Source organism: Cyprinodon tularosa, unplaced genomic scaffold (assembly GCF_016077235.1).
Source record: "Cyprinodon tularosa strain WSP-4 unplaced genomic scaffold, ASM1607723v1 ctg613, whole genome shotgun sequence".
Lineage (NCBI taxonomy): Eukaryota > Metazoa > Chordata > Actinopteri > Cyprinodontiformes > Cyprinodontidae > Cyprinodon > Cyprinodon tularosa.
Genome location: NW_024039356.1, coordinates 380,408 through 399,933, shown reverse-complemented (window position 1 = coordinate 399,933; position 19,526 = coordinate 380,408). Strand labels below are relative to the sequence as shown.

The following is a 19,526-nucleotide window of genomic DNA, read 5'->3' as shown; positions in this document are numbered from 1 at the left end:
CAAAGCTCTAGGAAAACATGTTTTAGTTTCAATGCAAAGTCATGTGTCCAATTTTATGTTTATTTGTGCCTTTATTGTTTCATGTTTGAATTTGATTCTTTTAGTGAAGCTACTCTTTTCTTTTAAGGCAGAGGAATAGTTTGTGTGAATTTTGCCCTACAGTTTAATGTCACCAAACGTGATTTTTATTAAGTACAAAACACTGTAGTATATCCAACACTGCACTTGCCTGAATCAAGTCACAGCCTCCCAGGTCAGTTTCCTGTCTGTTCGAAAGTTTTAGGGGGGAAAAAAAAAATCCCGCTTGTGTGAAGTCCCACAGTTCCCTTAACAACAAACTGCCATCTTCATTGTTCAGTTACATAGAATATTATCTGTATTGTAATCTCTCTGTAAACTACAGATTTATTTGAAGGAACCAATCTAGATGCCTGAATCTCATTTCAGCTTAATCTGGTTCATTAAACATGGAGGACACTAAATAAAGACCAAATGCTTTAGTGTTTGGTGCTTCAGTCTAAACAGTGCCCACTTGGGTATCCTATGCACTTTACTTTGGTTTAAATTGTATAAGCATAAATGCCATATTTGACGTGGTAAAATTTTTAGATGCTCAGGTGACATCAATAATACACAATATATTTTTTTCTAAGTGCTTTATAATTTTAAAAGCAACTTTAATTAAAAAAGAAAAAACTCCAACCTGAAGAAGAGATATATCTTCGAAACACCGAATCAGCCAATATGAATTGTAGGAAGGGGTAATACCACCTTTAGAAATTATGTTGACCAATATTGTAGCATGGTTATCAATGCTCATCAGCGCTTGTAGAATGCATTATTTTTACTTTGAAAATCAAAATAAATTATAACACTATTCTCTTGATACATAACTTTTTGATTTACCTCATATCTTATGGCAAAGAACAGGATTAGTCCCCAGCATCATAGGAGACATACAATTTGCCCTCTGAGGAGAAACTTTTGTTAAATATTAAACAGAAAATTATTTTCTATTTAAATATGCTCACCCTCAAAGAAAAGCAGAGCTTCCTCTGCCAAAACAATTATAAAGGTCTTCAAGAGGAGAATGAATGTAAACAGTCCATTTCACATGTATAACATTTTATTTTCAAGCATTTAAAAAGACTATGAATTAACAAAAAACATTCACACACAAAAAAAAAAAAACCATTAAGGTCCAGTCAGACCACATCATATGGGGTATTGTAACAGGTGTCAAGTATAAAAAAGGTCTTGAATCGTTTCGTTTTGAAACGGCGTCTTTGGCGGCATCTGAACTAATCTAACAGTCGTAAAAAACGAGGTTGAAAAAGTAATGATGCGACAACCCAAGATTGTTGAGAATAAAACTAAAACCAATGAAATCCTGGCTTCACATTTAACAGCACGGTCTGTCAACATCAGAGTCATTCAAATACATTGGGAGGAAAATGACCAAGAACGACGTAATTAGGAGGGAAAACTGCTTCGCATCGTTCACTTTGACAGTTAAGATCCTGCCTCAATAAATCAAACCACCCCGTCACTGAATCCAACCGTCTCTGGAAATATTACAGGGAAAGGAAAAAGATTTGATAGACTTGACCTCAGAACAAGAGACATTGATGTAACTACAACCCACTAAAGTGTCACATTTTAAATAAATTGTAAAACAAAAAGACCCACGAGAAAAACAAAAACAAAAAAAAAAACAATTAGCACATGGAGGCAAATAAACTGGTCTGATAAAAACAGAAACTGCCATTTTCAAATATCTCACATAAGTAAAGAGAACTAGGGTCTAAGCAAGTGTTGCAGATTCTGTGTTTGCATATATACGTCTTACAAATATACAATAAATAATTTGATATAAAAAAGATGCCCATCACCGTTTTCACTGTCTACTACAGCAGGGTTTGGTCATTGTTTTTGCATCATTATTCCCACCAATAGTGTCAGTGAAAAAAACACAACAAAAAAAAAAAAAACAAAGATTGGCACCATTCATCAAAACCAGCACTTTTATCACAAGTTCCTGAATTCTTTGGCTACATCTACCCAGACAGACATCAGGGGTAGACTGTGCAGCTTTATGTCTGTTGTGAAGGTTTACTCATCAGGCACAATAGGTTCAATTTTAAGGCAGCTTCCATGGGTCGAATCGCACCAACATACTTCCTCAAGCACATCATGGTCGCCAGCTGCATCGTTGTCCATCTTATTCAGTTTTCAAACTGGCTCCGTTTTTTTGCTCCCGCAGCTTCCTCCTCCTCAGGTAACCTGTGCGCTGAAGGCGGTTCATTCTGGCGCCCAGGAAGATGACGATGCTGCTTGGTACCAGCCTGGTGGTCACCCAACCCTGCAATCAAAAGGCGGACATCAACACCGGCACTTAACGGCAAACTGCAACCTTTCATGAAAATGGCATGATGGAGTTTCATTTAAAGATGTTTCAGGGCGTCGATTGAGAAACTAAAATAGTTGATCAAGATTTTTGGCAAATTGGAAAAGCTGCACAAAATCTATGTTTAAAAGCTCCAAAAAAAGGGTAAGAATGGAAGCTTCTGGAATTCAGTTTTCATTGCCCATCACAGTAGTGTTGGCACACCTCTCTATCCAAAATATCCTACCCAAGTACTAGGAGTGTAATTGTTTAATATATCCAGGAGTGGATTTAGGAAATTTGGGGCCCTGGGCAAAGACAGGCAGGGGGCCCTCTGAATTGAGAACACATAAAAACAACCCATTCTATAGATAGAGAAATGTTAATAGAATAGACATCCATTATCTGTTCTCTCTTCTTGTCCCTTTTCTTCTTGTTTTCCTCTCTATGTTTTGTACTCAGCTGACTTTTCATGCTGTCTCTAAAGGAATGAAAGATTTTTTTTCCAAGCACTAAGCTCACTTAGCTGATTGCTCCTTCCTGTGTTTCCAAAAAGGCCAAAGTAAATAACCCAGTCCTTCTTTTCACTGTAGACAAGCCATGATCTGCTTCTCTGTTCTCCATTTTTCATTTGGATGAAATAATAGCTGCATGAATCATGACAGCAGAAAAGATAGAGGAGAGCAGGAGGCGGGGTTACCAATCTACTTGCGCTGGAGAGCAGAGTTCCCTGCTTTTAGATGTTGTCTCCAAAGTCTCCAGTAGCATAAAAAAAGTCGCTATGCGCTTTTTTGAATTCAGAGTGCTAGAGGGGTCTGAAATGTTGCCAAATATAGCGATTAAAGCGCTAAGTTGGCAACACTGCTCTTCGCATCATTCATTTTCAAATGGTTTGCTGCTGTCTGTTTGGGGGCTGAGACACAAGTGTTTTTTTTAGCCAAAGGATTTTTTATCAAAAACATAATGTGCACAAATAAGGAATAGTTGGATTAACTATGCATGTAAACAGTTTTATGGGGCCCCCAGGAACTTGGGGCAAATGGCAATACTAGCCAGTTAGGGGCTGATGGATAACTGCCATCTCTGACACAAAGTCTCTAAGTACGAGCAGCTTTTAATCAAATGCTTTGCTCTGATTCTAGAAAAAAACAACAAAAAAAGACAAGTTTTTAGATCAAATTTTCCATCTCAGGGAAAAAGCATTTTCTAAACCAACCACAAGTCCAAAAATTATGACATTAATGCCAACAACAAGCAGAAGGAACCTGTGCACCAACAATGTTAGAAACCTCTATAAACCAAATATCTAAGGTAACTAATAATGTTGAAATTTTCACTTTAACTGTATTCAGCTCAACAATCTGTGCTTTACGGTTTCCTTTTCCTTACCATGACAGCGTGAGGGAAATATCCGTTGGTCTGGCTCTGCAGACCCACAGTGTTGAGCTCAGCTGCTACGTAGCGCTCTGGGGTGGGCTTATCCAGGGTGGGCTTCCTGATGCGGGTCATTTTGGTTGCCACAAAGAAGGGGAGCACACTCTAAAAAAATGAAAAATGATTTAATCACTTTGAGCTTGAAATATCTTATTTCACTAAAGGGCTTAGGAACACGTTAGCCACAAGGTGGCAGGAGTTTACCACAGTAAAGAAAGATAACCAATGTAATAATTTTAAATTTCCACACTCAAAGTAAAATTCTTTCATACTACCATTATGCGTCTCTACCAGTTTTAATCCTGATTTAACATAACAACCAAAATCTCTGAGCATGTTGCAAGGTTTAAGAAAAAAATAAAATGCAGCAAACTGAAGTATAGATCTAGTTTTAGCAGTTGTGGTTCATACCAACCTGAATGATGATGCCCTGCCGTCTGTACTCCTCATGTAGGCCACGGGAGAAAAAGTCCACAAAGGCCTGTAAGCAGAAATTATTTTCATCACCATCAGAAAAACTAACAGGGGGCTTTAATGTTTTTTTTTTAAGCCTACAGAGGCCAGATTCACTTGCATCCATGGAAGCTAAAAGTCCTGTGGGGGATCAATGAACCTAAACCTGTTCCATTGTTACCATCCAGCACAACCCTGTAGAGCCATCATTAAGGATTGCTGCACGTTAATCTGAGGTTTATTGTAAATGCAAAAATAATCCAATGGGTCGTGCATTTTCCCCTACCATCTAAATCAATGCTGAATTTTGCGTTTCTTTCAGTTATACATCCTGCTACTGCAGCACAAGAGGATTTTAGAGACTTTCACACATCTTTGCGGGAGGATATGCATGAAAGAATGAAGCACATACCTTAGTTGCAGAGTAGACTGTAAGCAGAGGGACGGGATACATGCCACTGGCGGAGGAGATGTTGAGGATGACTCCTTTGGATCTGCAAGAAAGGATGAAAAGTATATATTAAGCAAAGGAAGATCAGGATGTAAAATACTGAGGAACAAATAAACTTTCAGACCATGTGTTCAAAATTCTTCCATATTACATCTTAAACCTGTTTCAGCGTGATTTTTAAATGCAAATGATGAAATTCACTGATGTAAAAACTATTTATTCCCAAATTGATTTAAATATGTCAGGCTGTAGGACAAATCTGTTAACTCCAGAGTCTGCCCAAAAAGAATTATGACAATAAGAAAATTAAGATCACACCTTCAAATGAATTCATCTTAATGGTGTTTTACTGCATTTACACTAGAGCTGAACGATTTCACCAAAAATGAAAAATTGCCATAAATTTAAACCGATATTTTGATTTTTTCCCCCTTGCTTTAACCAAACTCATGTAAATGTTTCTATACAGAGTTTCAGTTTTTTCATGATATGGAAGGTTTGCTTGTCCAGCTTCCTTTGTTGCAGGACTTTACTGCAACCTTTGTTCAAATAGTGTTGAGCTCTACTTCCATGCAGGAATTTGCACCCCAGCTTCGTCTCTCTCTTCCCGTCTGTGTGGTTGCATATCTACTTTAAGCATTTTACTGCCAGCTAAAGTGATGGGATACATTTAGCCATCTACTCTTTTTAAATATGTTAACCAAATAGAGCGCCTCTGGGATTTGAAAATTGCATTTTGTTAAATAGCATTTATGTTGCAAATGCAATGAATTGTCCAGCCCTAATTTACACCCTCTTCAAATGAGTCAAAGGACGTTGTCCAGCATGCAGTTCAGGACCTTATTTAGTAGTACCGCAGCAAATACTGACATTAGGTTTTAAAAGAAAGGTCTTTTGGGGTGTGTGTATACATTTCCATCCATCTATCAATCTCCATGCAGCACCTGAAGAGACCAAATTAAACTGTACAACAAATTCTATTTAGGGTTTAAAATCAATTTAGCCTGACACATCCCCTTTAAGACTTTTACACAATACTCCAGATATTTCCAGAGTGTAGGAACCACGCAGAGTACGAATGTAAAATATTTCCAAATGTTCTTTTCTCCCTCAAAAGCAAACTTCTTTTTTAATTCTGACACTTAGCTCCCCAACAATAGCCAAAAAGTTCATCCTGCAAAGGCTGTTTGATAGTGTGGCTGTGTGTGTTGCCATGGCAGCCTGTTGCTGCAGTGATGTAGTGAAGATGCTACAGCCTCACACGGGATCGAATGTGCCTTAGCTGCCATTGGTCGGTGGATATCACATGGGAATGGAGCAGCCAATCGAATCGGAAGAGCACTTTGTGTGAATTGAAAGCTTGTCAGCACAACGAACAAAGGAGAAGGAAAGAGATGCGGTGATGGAAAAAGGCTCATTTCTAATCCCACCTGACAAAACGCTGCTGGTTTATAAAAAGCATTCCTCTCACAAGAAAAATAAAAAAAATATGAGTTTATTTTTAGAGGCATTTGGGGAGGTTTGGGCTCCTCAGTCATTCGACACTAATGTTTGACTGCAGTCATGTCGCAAAACATGGAAACCTCAACTCACCTCTCAACCATTTTGGGCAGGACTAGACGGGTCATCTAGAAAACAAAGACATTGCTCAGTCATTTATAACCACACACACACACAAAAACAATGGCAGACAGTGCCAGGGAATCACAAAAACAACCAGAACTAAAAGTAGCGAGGTGAGATAGATGGGTAGGGGAAAAAAGTGGCGTGGGTGGCGAGCGCAGACAGCGTTGGTGTAGTCCACCGTTGCTTTGGGAACAACAGAGACTGCAGGTACCATGATGGGAAGAGCAGGGAGGAAAAAAAAAAAAAAAGTAGGACAAAGTACAGAAGGTAAAAGGCAACCACAGGAATTAGATGCAGACTTCATGACATTTATGTACAAGTTGAAGAATTCGAAGGGAATGGAGCAAAATCGTACCTGGCAGACTGAGGTCATGTTGACGTTTATCGTATTAGTGATGAACTGAAGCACAAAAAGGTACGATAAAGTTAATATAAAAAATAAAAATAACTCTGCAGATTGAATTTAACCTTGAAACTAATGTTCAGGAAATGTCTCTTTGCAAAGATTTACTCACATTTTCCAGATCAGGAATATGAAGGTAGTACTCAGGGTAGGGGTACGACACGCCAACATTGTTAACTGTTGAAGAAGAAAACAAAGGTAATAAATGAAATCTTAAATCTACAGTTTTAAAAGAATCTGACAACCACCACAAGGTGGCAGCAAAAGCCAACAAGCTAGAGAATGGATTTACCAAAGAGAAGACACAGCCACACCTTGCAACCAGTAGAGCACAACTGGTATCACACAAAGAACAAAGAGTTCTGTAAACGTTCAGCTTCTAAGTACGGCATGAACTCTAGAATCAGAACATCTACAGAAACACCAGTCCTGTGTTCGCTACATGATAAAACAGCAGGAAAAACAATACAAAACATTAGCCAATTCTCTAAAAAAGTCTGCTTTTATTAGTTTTTTTCTATTTTTGAATCAAACATCCAAATAAGTGGGATTAGCAGAACACAAGCCTAAAGAAAATAAAGGTTGTTCCATATTAACTTCAGACCTCCCACAGTTTCAGGTGAATAAAGCAATGCAGGTTTCTTAGAAAAACCAGGGTTTGGCCTCACAGGAAACATTTTATTTCAGGTTTTCCAAAACTTTGCAGAGACGAAAAGTTTTAAAACTTTTCATCTTTATCTACAGGCCAGAGTTCCTACAGGTCTTATTCTATAATGTTATACTTTTATAGACATATGTTTTCTAGATTTTCAATGATTTTCCCATCATGTAAGTTTGGAGGTCTGACCATTCGTAAGAAAAATAGAATAAGATGAGTTTTAATCATGACTGCCTATTCCTTCTATTCAAGAGGAATTACACGCACACACACACACACACACACACACACACACACACACACACACACACACACACACACACACACACACACACACACACACACACACACACACACACACACACACGAGGAATTAGCTTAACATTGAAAAGAAGAATGAGAATTTCTAAATAATTTCACGTTATTGGCAAAGACACAGACAACATTGTCAATTTAAATAGACCCAAAACAGGAGGAGATCTTTGCTTTGTTGCATTTAAACAAATTTTAATTAGACTTTTCTGGATCAGAACAGGTTGGATAAACATCTTCCCAATCAAAATCAGTTGTATTTAGAGTAGGAAAGTAGTCTACAATCCAATGTTTAAAAATCAACATGTGATGTAAGACTTGCTTGTAAAATCCATTTTAAAAGAGGAAGACTCAAAGTACAAGTGTTGTTCTTTTAAAACACTGTCGTGAAAATGATTACATAAAAATCCCATCATTTTAGTTCGTCTATCTTCACAATTTATATTCCAACAACACGTGCATCAACAGTTTTATGGGTATTCCTCGATACGGGAAAACATAAAGAAAGGTAATCAGTTCCTACCCAGAACACCAATCTCCAGTTCAGCCAGTCCTTCCTCAATTTTGGAATAAATATCCAGTTTGCCAAAGTCCACAGCGATTGTCCTGGTCTCCACTTTAAACTGCTCCTCTGGGAGAAGAAAACAGCAGCTCATTACTTTCTCAGGTTGGATTATAATAAAACAAACATTTTCTGAAAAGGCAGAATGTTAAAGACGCTGTATGTTTAAGGTCTTTTATTACAAGTTTCGTCAGACCCAACAGAACAGTCTGGTTTCAGATCCATTTCCAGAAGAGGGCGCTGTGCACCAATAAACATGGGTGCTGGTCTTCTATGACCCTCCAGCTCATTTTGGACATGCCTGATGCAGTTAGGATGAGTTACTTAGACCAATCTGGACCTTAAGCTCAGTTTAGATTTGGGAACACGAAAATATATTTAAAAAAAATGTATGATATAAAGCAAAGACTGTTTTTAAATTACAAAACAACTTCAACAGAAAAATGAGGGTGGGGCTACAACAGTAGCCTCTGAAATTTAAATCTAACCCAGATTGTCAGTACTGGTACCCATTACTGCATGATAAAAACAGACAGAAACCGAAATCTCCCTGGGGGACTAGTTGGATGGCACTTTCAGGAAGTTATTAGAAGAGGTCAAGGCCAAAAACAAACTGAAAGAAAAAGGAGCCTGCTAGGAATATAACAGAGGAACAAAGGTAGAATTGTAGGTGGGACAGGCAGAGTTGCCAGGTTACAGGCAGGCTGGGTTTGCTAGACTAATCGTGAGGGAGGAGCACCAGAGTTTGGCTCGTCGCTTCTTGCTCGTGACTACCTATGAGCCCCCTGTTGAGTCAAAGCACGACAGGGAAATCGCACTCTCGGAAATATCTGAAACGAATGAAAAAACCAAACGGGCAGAGCTGTGGTAGAGGTCACCAACAGAGGGACAGGCCTAACCCTAAACCTGCTGATGGACCAGACACAAGGCAACCCCACCTTTATAGGAGAGTATTAAAGGAACATTACTTTGAACTAAGGAAGAACACAAGCAGCTTTTAAATACTGCATGTTTGCCTATCCCCACCATTCTAGATGTGTGATCAACAGAAATGTAATGATATATAGCCTAGCCCATATTATTCAGGTGAAGTAAGCCGCTCCATAAAAAGTTTGCTTCCTAGAAGAGAAGCACAGATAAAAATTAAACCAATGGAAAAGTATCCGTCAGTAAATGTGCGACACCTTCATTAAATGACGATTTTACTGCCACTGAAGGAGGCCCTACATTAGGGGTTTAACAATGAAACGGAGAGGCCCTGAGGAGGAAGAGGCATTTGAAAATGCAGATGAATGAGAGAGAGCATGACTTCCAGGAAGGAACAGGAAGGCTGAATAAAGTCTGCTTTGCTTCAGCCTTCATCCTCTGCTACTTATGCAACATGCTGGATGTAGAAACCTTGCCTACCTGAGGATATACATTTTTTTTTAGAAAAGGAATGCAAACATGGCATTTACGCTCAACTGCCAAAAGAAGAAGCTAAAGATGTTCTTTTAAACACCATCTTATAGTGACTGCAGCACGACACTTCCTCTAGACACATTTATGACCACAAACATGAGGTAGTTAGTAAATTTAATCTCCTTCGCATGTAGAAGAGCTTAGAAAGCCTAATTGGTTTAAATAGACTGACGGTTATTTCCAGTCTGATTTAAACTGCCAGACCGGCTCATCCTGACTTCCCATCATCTTAATCTTAAATATATCCTGTTAAAAATGGGAGAAACTAGGAAATTATAGAGATGTCCATAAGCTCTAAGAAACATGAACTGTAAGCCAGACGACCAGTTTTACTTACCAAGCGACCTGGCAACGTCATCCAACTTTTCTTGGGAGCGACTGATCAACATCATGGCAAACCCTCGACGAGCCAACTGCAAAAACATTAGAAGAGAAAAACCCTTAATTTCCCGTCATTCCAAACTATACAGGCTGCTTATTATGGTGCATAAGGTAAGGAAGTTCAGTGCAGCCGTGGCAACGATTTAATTTTGTATGGTCACTGAAATTTAGCAGTAGAATACCATTCATGGCAATCAAATGCGCGATTACCAAGACAAGTATTGAGACTATGCTAATAAAACTGGAGAGTCCAACCAACTGCATGTTCTTTGATATACATTGAGGTTTTTTTTTTTTTTTTTTTTAACATAAACGTTACACTTTCAAAAATAATCTAAAAATAAGTAATTTCTTAAAATTGTATTTTTCCTTCATTTGAACAGGTCAATAAAAAAAAACATGCTTCTATTAAATCATTTTTGCAGCGCAGGAGCATGTTACCAGAAATGGAAAAAATATAAAAATAATTGGTACCTGAAAAACTAAAACCTTCATGTGCCAGAAAAGGGGACATTTGTGGAACTCAACAACCAACTTGTTGCCCCCCCCCAATGATCAACATATCCTTAGTACAATAGTCCAAACATGTGTGTGCTAAATCTAAATAGAACTGTAGACTCTCTCCCCTACTGTGACCCATTGGGTAAATAATGTAGGTGCATGAGTCAGATTGTACAGGACTTACCTCCTCCGCGTAGGATTTCCCGATGCCATCAGTGGCTCCTGTCACAACTGGGGAGAAACAGAGGAGAAGAATAAAGTCATAAGAGGTCAAGGCCAGTTAATGCTACTAGGCTCACTGCAGGGTTCAAGTAGGAGTAACTGAATGCCTCAATGCTGGGACCCAAATGGTTTTGATTGAAATCACAGCGTCAAAGTGGGAAAATACAGTCGGACTTCTGAAATGGACCCTGTCGTGCTTCACTGGGATAAAACGCATAAAAACACCCAACCCTGATTATGGAATTTCCTCCACTTAGGCACCAACAAATCTAATTTGTTTGGAAAGTTACGGCGCCGCCGCTTCAGGTTTGGCCGCTTGAGTTAGTCAACGCCTCGAGATGGAGTTAAGCCAGAGGTTTTTACTGTGCAAGAAGACAGTCGAGGTATGATCAGTTGTACACGCCCTGCAACAAAATGCAACTGCTATTCACCGAGGAACAGTAGAGGCTATACAGCAACAAATCTTTCCTTCAAGTAAGAATGCCGACAGCACAGATCTAGACCTCATATGTATGGAATACAATAGATGAGAACCAGAGACTAATGCCTATGCAAATATAAAAATAATGACATAAAGTGACCAGTCTTAAAAAAGATGACAGGAGGGGGGGGATGCAGAGAGGAGGGAGTGATGACGAACATTGAGAGGGAGAAAGGAGGATGAAGAGGGGTAGGGAGGGATCCTAGGGGTGGCTAAAAATAGAACTGGGGCGAAGCAAGAGAACAAAAGAGTGGAGGAGATGTACAATGAGGAGAAGAGAGTGAATGAAGGAGAGAAGCTTGGAAGGCTCACACAGGGTGAAGCTGGGAAGAAAGAGAGAGAATCCCTGGTTATTTTTAAACCCCCCCCATGTTAAGAATGAAACGCTCCATGGCAGAAAAGCCTCAATGGGCATGGGTTGCACCAAAGCTGGATGAGGCTGCAGCTGCAGGGGAAGGAGGCAGAGAGGAGGCTCCAGCTGCTGAGAAGAAAAAATGGCTGAGGAGAGAGAGGGTGGTACGTCTGCAGACATGACATGAAGAGAGTTTGTTTCATGGGCTGCAGCATCTCAAAATATTTAACGGGATGCAACAGGAGAAAGACCGTTTCCAAAATGTTGCTCATTCATGGAACAGAACAAACTAAACTCCCTAAGATGTCGAGTAGATTCCTCCCAAATGGGAAAACCACCATTAATAGATGGGGTGGCTATGAGAGGCAGAAAGTGCTGCCCGTTTGCAGGAATGAAAGAAGAATGCATGACTGCCTGAACCCTCAGACGCAGGCGCGTAACAAGCAGATAAAGTAATGCAGGAATGCTCTCCGACGGCTAACTGGTCCTCGCTGATCCGTTTCTCTCAGATGGATGTTCCTGTCAAACATGTTATACATTTCAAGAATGCACTTGGTAAATTTCCAAGTGTGCACTTCCAATCAAGGAGCTTCACTCTGTGCCTCCTTTGTAGGAGAAGTTTCCATCTTAAAATAATCATTCCATCAACAAAAATCAGTAAAAAAAAAAAAAGGTTGGAACAAGACAGACGTGGCATTTATCTACAGGCCGTCACGGTCACTTGAAATTTAGGCCAGAGGACATGTTTAAGGAACTCTACGCAACATTCTAAGATAATCTGAAACTATTTGTCATCTTTCACCCCAGTTGAAGTCAAATAACATTAGCAGTACAGGGAAGTTGCAGCAAAAACTACATTTTTTTTAGTTTAGGGTACCATGTTCAGCACAAGAAAATCATTTGATTGCTAAATTTATTTTCTACCCATATGAGATGCATTTGTATTATTCCAGCTTCCTGTTGAACCAGAGTATGGCTACTAGGGCTGAACGATTTTCCCAAAATTCTAAATTGCGATTATTTTTAAACCAAGCTGAGATTTTATTTTGATTTTCCTTTGGAACAACCCAAAGCTTATAGATGTTTCACCTCCAGGCTTTTGGGTTTTTGAAAGCCTGCTTACCCAGAGTTGATTGTTACAGGACTTTACGGTAACCGTTGTATGAAAATGTCTTTACTTATACTTGCATGCATGGATCTGCTGCTAGCTGCAAATCTCTCTTCTGTGGGGCAAAAAACCCATTTCAAGCATTTAATCTCCACCTAAAGGCTAGGAGTGAGAAATTTAGTGTTTTTACTCTTGTTAAATATAGTGTAATTAAAAATCTGTGCCAATTTTAAAACTGCATATTATTTAATTGTGACTTAATTGCAAATGCAATTATTTGCCCAGCACAAATGGCTACACTACACGCCCTCCCCGTCACCATGTTGCATTTTTCTCAAATATTGACCAGCATCTGATCGAGTCTGTGCTGCATTCATATCCTAAGGATCTCCTCACTGAATAATTGGAAAAAGGAGCAAAATCTGCAACTCATTAATCCTCAGACAAGCCTTTCCTTCATCCCCTGGGATTAAATATCTCCTCACGTGCCAGACGCATGACATCAGTGACAAAGCTTGAGCATAACAAAGAGGACATACGCATGTGAGTGACAGCATCACTGACGGGAGCAGGGTCAATGAGTGTTGATGGGGCCCAGCAGTGTGTGTGTGAGTAAGGAGACTAGCTGCTGCCTCACTTCATCCACACCAGCAAGCGACAATCTGCTGCAATGTTCTGGGTGACCTGATGGGGGCGTATTTGCACTGCAGTTCAGCTGTGCCTGGTGCAGCACAACATATTCAGAGACATTGATTTCCCCCCAGCCTTTTCAGTCTCCCTCCCTCCCTCAGCAGTGGAGCAGCCCCTGCCTGCAGCCTGCTCACTATTCTAAGGGGCTAAAAAAAGCAGCTAGGGGAGTAAAAATAGCAGCTCCTGCTCCTGCTCGTCTGGGAGCTGCCTGCTGCTCCACCTGAATACCAATAAGATCCCCAACCAACATGGCCAAGGAGGATGCTGGATCCTAAACCCTCTGGCTAACGCACCAACGCCTACATTAGCACTGCCAACCTGAAGGAGAGGAAAAGGCTCACGTTAGTAAAGCCAAACAAATTGCGTTTGTCTGCATTACATAATCTGCTGTAACCATTCCATTTAAAAAAATTTATTAAAAGAAATTGAATCTCCCACTTTTCATATTTAAACACACACAAACAATCGTTTGGGAAGTCACATGGGTGATGTAAAGACTGACAAAAATAAAGCTAAATCAAGCCAAAGGAGGAGGTAAGGGAGGGTGAGCGGATAGAGGGAATAACACAACATGCTCTGCACAGCTTCTCAAGATAGAAGCTCTATTTCAAGACAGAGAGCAATAAATGAATCTCGTCCACAAAGATTGTCCTGAATTTCCCCCTAGATTGTTTTTTGTCTTAAAGTTCACTCATTTCTGAAAGAGTTTCATCAAGAGATTACAAACAGTTTTCTGCCTTACGTTTATCAAAAGGTATGCCTTGCAAATATTTCCACACCACTTGGGTGATGCAATGCGATAAGAGCACGTCATACAGAACATTCCTCCAAGAACATCCTAGAAGGACTGGCGTCTTTCGACAGGCGACAAGATCTTAAAACCCAACCTGCCACATTTTCTTTAGACAAACTGATACACGCTTAATAAAATGTGGTTTAAGACTAAACGGCATGACAGAGGCTTCTTGCTGATGCCCTTGATGGCCATAAAAATAGAAACTAGTAGGGCAAATGAATAGTTGTGCAACAGGTCAAAATGTGGGCTAGTTTTAATCTAGTTTATCAAGAAGGTTCATGGTTAGTGGAAAATCATCAACATACCGAAAACATTTTCAGCAGAAATAAACTTGAAGTCTTTCACAAGAACAATTCTTATACAGATTTGTTCCCTTCAGGTTCTGCATTGAATTTGTGCAACAAACTATTATAGTCAGATATGCTGGTGAAGATTCTAAGTCATCCAGGTCAATCAATCTGAAAAAAAAACTTCAACAATCCACTGGACTTTGTTTCAGAGTTGGAAGACGTTTCACTTCCCATTCAGGAAGCTTTTTCAATTCAAAATGTCACAATTAGCATTGAGTTCAATGTTTTATACAGTAGCCCATATAAGCCTTGTTTTTGTTTGGAAAACATGCAAACTGAAGCAGACAAAGACAAGGTTTTGTTGGTATAAAACCTTGAACTCTATTTCTGACATTTTTATATGAAAAAGCTTCCTGGATGGGAAGCGAAACGTCTTCAAACTTAGAAACAAAGTCCAGTGGATTGTTTGTTTAACTTTTTTGGAAATAAAATATTACAGTCGAGAATTAAATGGAAAAACTAGAATGCTTTTAAAAGGAAGAGCCATCTCTAAACTTAATAAAACCGTTTATGCTTGCCTGTCAAAGCCCTGGGAAACACCAGCATTACAGAAACCAATTAAACTTGCTAAAAAAGCTAGTTTGATAATTCCCCAACAGGCAAAGATGGCTAAAGACGAAGACAAATGAAACACTAAGGGAGAGAAACAGAAGTTTAAATTTCCATTCATTTTGTCCAGCATCCATTCCTCCGACACGTGTGACGGAGCGTGTTCATCACATGAGCGGCAGCCCACCTTCCCTCCACCCACACATACAGCACCAGGGGAAGCATAAATGAGAACCCATGCATCTATTGAGACATGGGCTGATGGACCTCAAAGAATAATATTTAGAGCCCTTTCATTAAAAATACTAAAGGGTAAAATGTCCAGATGCTTAGGACTGTGTGAAACTGCATGCAAGTAAAGACAGCTGACTAACCCATGCCTTTGTCAGTGTGTTCCCCTGATGAATGGCTGCATCCTCCTTACATAACAGACATTTTCTGAATAATGTCAAAGGAAATTAGAGGTGAAAACAGAGCCACAACCCATCCTATCCTCCCCTCCACAAAAACATCTCAGTCTAAATTCATTTCCCTATAATGGAGCTTTACAAGCACGTAACAGAGCAGGCTCCGGCATCCGCTTACATAATACGGCAAACCGGAGAGTAACCCTGAGGGAGGGAGTGGAGTGAGGCAAACCCTCACTGCACTGCATATATGACCAGGAAGGTGCATAGTCAATAAAAAAGAATGATGCTTCAACTGAAAACTGCATTTAAAGAATAAATGTAAATTAAACACTACAAAAAAATCCTTAAAAAAGAAATCCATGCCTTGGATTTGGCTTTAGCAAAAGGGTTCTTTTGTTTGGCAAACGTAAGAGGAGCTGCTGATGGTGCAGCAGAGGGGCTGTAGAAACTGGATTCATGCTGCAATCCTCCTACTCTGCCCTTAGGAGTCCCAGCCATCTACAGAGAACCCAGGAGAGCCGGTGGAATCCCGGATCTGCAGAGCTTCACTCAATCCACAGACTGCTGATAAGTTAAATTCCTTGTTACGGCAAAACACTCTAAACCTGAAATACCTGTTACCATGACTACGGTCTAATCAGCCAAGTCAGCAAATTTTCCATTAGTTAAAAATAAAAGCACTTTTTATGTCTGTGGAAATTAAATTATTTGTTGAACACTTTTGATTTACAGTACAATACTTTATTTTGCTGTATCTTGTGTTTAACACATTGTTTAGGATCAGTTGGAGGACTGGACAGGACCGAATACAACATTTCGCTAAAATAATTCAGAAGGAATTAAAGAAGAACTAGAAGTTTACTTCACACAGCTTGAAAGCCGGTCATATCTCAATGCAAATTTAATAACAGCCACTAATTTGGATTCAATCTGGAAAAACATTTTGATAAATAATTCGGCTGAACACCTGAAATTTTGCTCCCCAATCGAAAAATAAAAAGGCAAGGATCAATAGAGATACAGATAATATTATAGGTTTAGATGGGTAATGTATAACTGAAGTTTGCTACACTAAGGTGGCTAAATAAATTAAACTTACTTGGGGTCCAAATTATGGTCATATCTGGCAGCAATAAACCATAACCCCGACGCTGAAACTTATAAGGAGCTTTTTTTGCTTTAAAAATACAATAAAAGAACAAACCTTTCATTTTGCACCAGATCAATGACTACTTAAGTTTTTGTTTGAAACACAAATGCCTAAAAATAAGTTTAAGAAAAGCTGACAGGTTTAAAAATCGGATTAACTGCACTGTGTCTGGACTGAAAAATAGAATGTAGATGTAATCTGAGGGTCAGAAGGACCAAAGTAAGGTTTGAATAAAACTAAATCATTAAAAACTGGAGATGGAGAATTTGGAGCAGCAAGTAAGAATAAAGCTGAAACTAAAAGCTATAGATATTTACAGTCCCCCCCCACCCCACACACACACACTTGGTGAATGTGCCAAGCAAGAAAAATCACCACCGCCTAAACTGGCTACACAGGCGCATCAGGGCCAACCTGTTGAGAGGAACAGCTCATCCATGGCGCACAGCTCACCTCCCCCACCCCCCCACACCTGCTCACCCAGTGCCATCCTCAGCCGTTGTGACCGGGGACGAACTTCAGACCTGTCAGACTGGTGGAAGTCGCAGGTTTCAGGGAGTGGCATGCAACTTAGAGTTACGCAAAGGAGCAGCATGCGTGGAAAAGTTAGGATGAGGTTAAATCCCCAACAGATTGAAAGTCACCCCTCCCATCATGCACGAAAAACAAAGAGGTGGGGTGGGGGGGGCAATGGCATCACAATTAATAGTCACTTCCTACGCAATAATACAAGGGGGATTGGAAATACCGATGGAAAGAAGGTGATCAGAGGGCAATGGATGACGATAATCAAGCGTGATTCATCAGTGCAGCGACATTCCTCCGCATTCAGTCAGTCAGGGAGGGGGGGATAAGCCATTAACACATTTATCACCCTCCCCCTCCCCCCTGATGGAACCAATTAAAGATTATTGATCAATCGGAGGAAAACCACACAGCTCCGACCAGAACTGTGTGGTGATCAGTCTGAGCATGGAGGGTAAAAAACCAGCCAGGATCATCAGCCTGCTGCTGTCTGAATGAAGCCGGCAGGATGCAGAGGAGAGCGGACTGAGCTGCAGCCTTTACCGGGGAGGAGGAGACTGGGGAAGTGGGTCAAAGAGGGACAACGACATGATGATCCGAGATTACAACAATCAATGAAGGATTCATCCTGGTCCCATCAATTATCGGCACTATTCATCAAGATGGATAAGGTGAAGAATAGAAGTGAAGCACGTGTCAAAATGATAGATTGACAACTTTAATTTGACACGTGTCATTTAAAGGATCCACATGTGGGTCAGGTTTTATTACAGGCTATAGGCCGCTTTAGCTTTGTATAAATGTATTACTGTTAGAGTCTGAGAGCGAACCCCCACGCTAAAACTGCGGGCTGAAAAGTGCGCATAGCCTGCGCAATTTTGGCTCCTGGCTCACCAATGTGGGGCACCCCCCTCCCGCCCCCACCTATTGCCTAGTTCCCCTCACACTGCTCCAATGGGGGGTTAAAATGCTGATTGGGAGCCAGGTGGTTAGAGAAACAGAAGGGAGGAGAAAAAAGGTAATCGAGCAAATAAAGACCAATGCCTTGTGAGTTAATTACCTGCTTACCTGAACCTGTTATGCAACACAAACATGAAGTAAGGCGCACAGACAAACCCAATCAGGATTCACCTTTCCTGGGTCTAAAGTGAAGTTTAAGCCCCACAGAGATACTTCTGGCCGCCATGTAACTGCGGCGGCGTGGAAAAAACAGCCCACTGCTATAAGCAGACTCACCTGCCCATTTCCCCAGCTTTGGGCTGAGGAGCTGCCCGTTCCCCAGGATCCATATCCTAACGCCTGTGATCAGCCTGTAGAGCAGCCACAGCACCAGGAAGGCCACGGTAAACCCACCGACCCAGAGCAGAGGCGTCTCGGCCCAGCTGATCAGCTCATCCACGCTCTCCAGGTCCATGGCTGCAGCTTCTCGGTGACTCAGCGCGTGTGTGCGTGGAGCAGAGTGGGTAACACTGGAGACCTCAATTTTAGGCAATGTGCTCTAATTTCCCTGCCACAACGTGAGAGAGAGTCCCTTTATAAGGAGGTTGTAGCATCACACACACACTCCCACCCCTCACCCCCCCAACACTTGTCTAGCCTGATTTGAAGAGCCACGCCCACCTCCGCTCCTGACTGACTGCAGCAGGTGTCCCTCTGTCAGTCCGCTTCACCTCATTGGTCAGTTCTCATGTCAGTCAAAACCGGAGCTTCCCCCCCATTCATTAGGTTTTCTGTATGAAGTAGGGGGCGGGACTCAGCCGGAATCGGAGCGCGCTGTGATTGGACGCACATTACGGCAGTTCTCATCCGGAGTTTCTGATTGGCTGTTGGGGGAACAGGTTAGACAGTTTCAGTGAGAATTATGAAACCACCAGAACCGACGCTTTCGAAAAAAAAAAAAAAACTGCCCATACCACTTTATGAATGAAATGGTGCCTTCATTGGTGCGGAATGTGCGCATCCACCCGCCCCACGGAGGGCGCATAAAGCCCCCCCCATTGGCTGAAGTGACGCCGGTCTGTGAGGTCAGCAAAGCATGACTCACCCCACTATTTCAGGTATTCTGTCTGCATCGCAATGCTGATAATCACCAAAAAATGTGAAAACAGGTGCATGTAAGCATCCTGGCATCTAGATTCAGAATGATGTAGCGCCCTTCACATGCTGCTGCTCCCGCTTTTCCTGCACTTATCAGCCTTAGATGCTCAGCAGATAGAAAAAACTACAAACCCCAGCTCTACACCGTCCGCACCAGCCAGAGCTCTC

General features: G+C 40.9%; 1 protein-coding gene across 1 annotated transcript; it reads right to left on the bottom strand.

Annotated features, from left to right (window-relative positions):
- Window positions 1-1,343: 1,343 nt before the first annotated feature.
- On the bottom strand, window positions 1,344-18,675 carry hsd17b12a (hydroxysteroid (17-beta) dehydrogenase 12a). Its single transcript, XM_038307540.1, has 11 exons — window positions 18,498-18,675; window positions 10,813-10,859; window positions 10,084-10,159; window positions 8,247-8,354; window positions 6,866-6,930; window positions 6,706-6,750; window positions 6,318-6,352; window positions 4,686-4,767; window positions 4,236-4,301; window positions 3,776-3,925; window positions 1,344-2,362 (listed from the first exon to the last, which is right to left on the bottom strand). Exons 1-11 carry the CDS (start codon window positions 18,673-18,675, stop codon window positions 2,222-2,224), a joined length of 993 nt encoding a protein of 330 aa, XP_038163468.1. The 3' UTR covers window positions 1,344-2,221.
- Window positions 18,676-19,526: the final 851 nt, after the last annotated feature.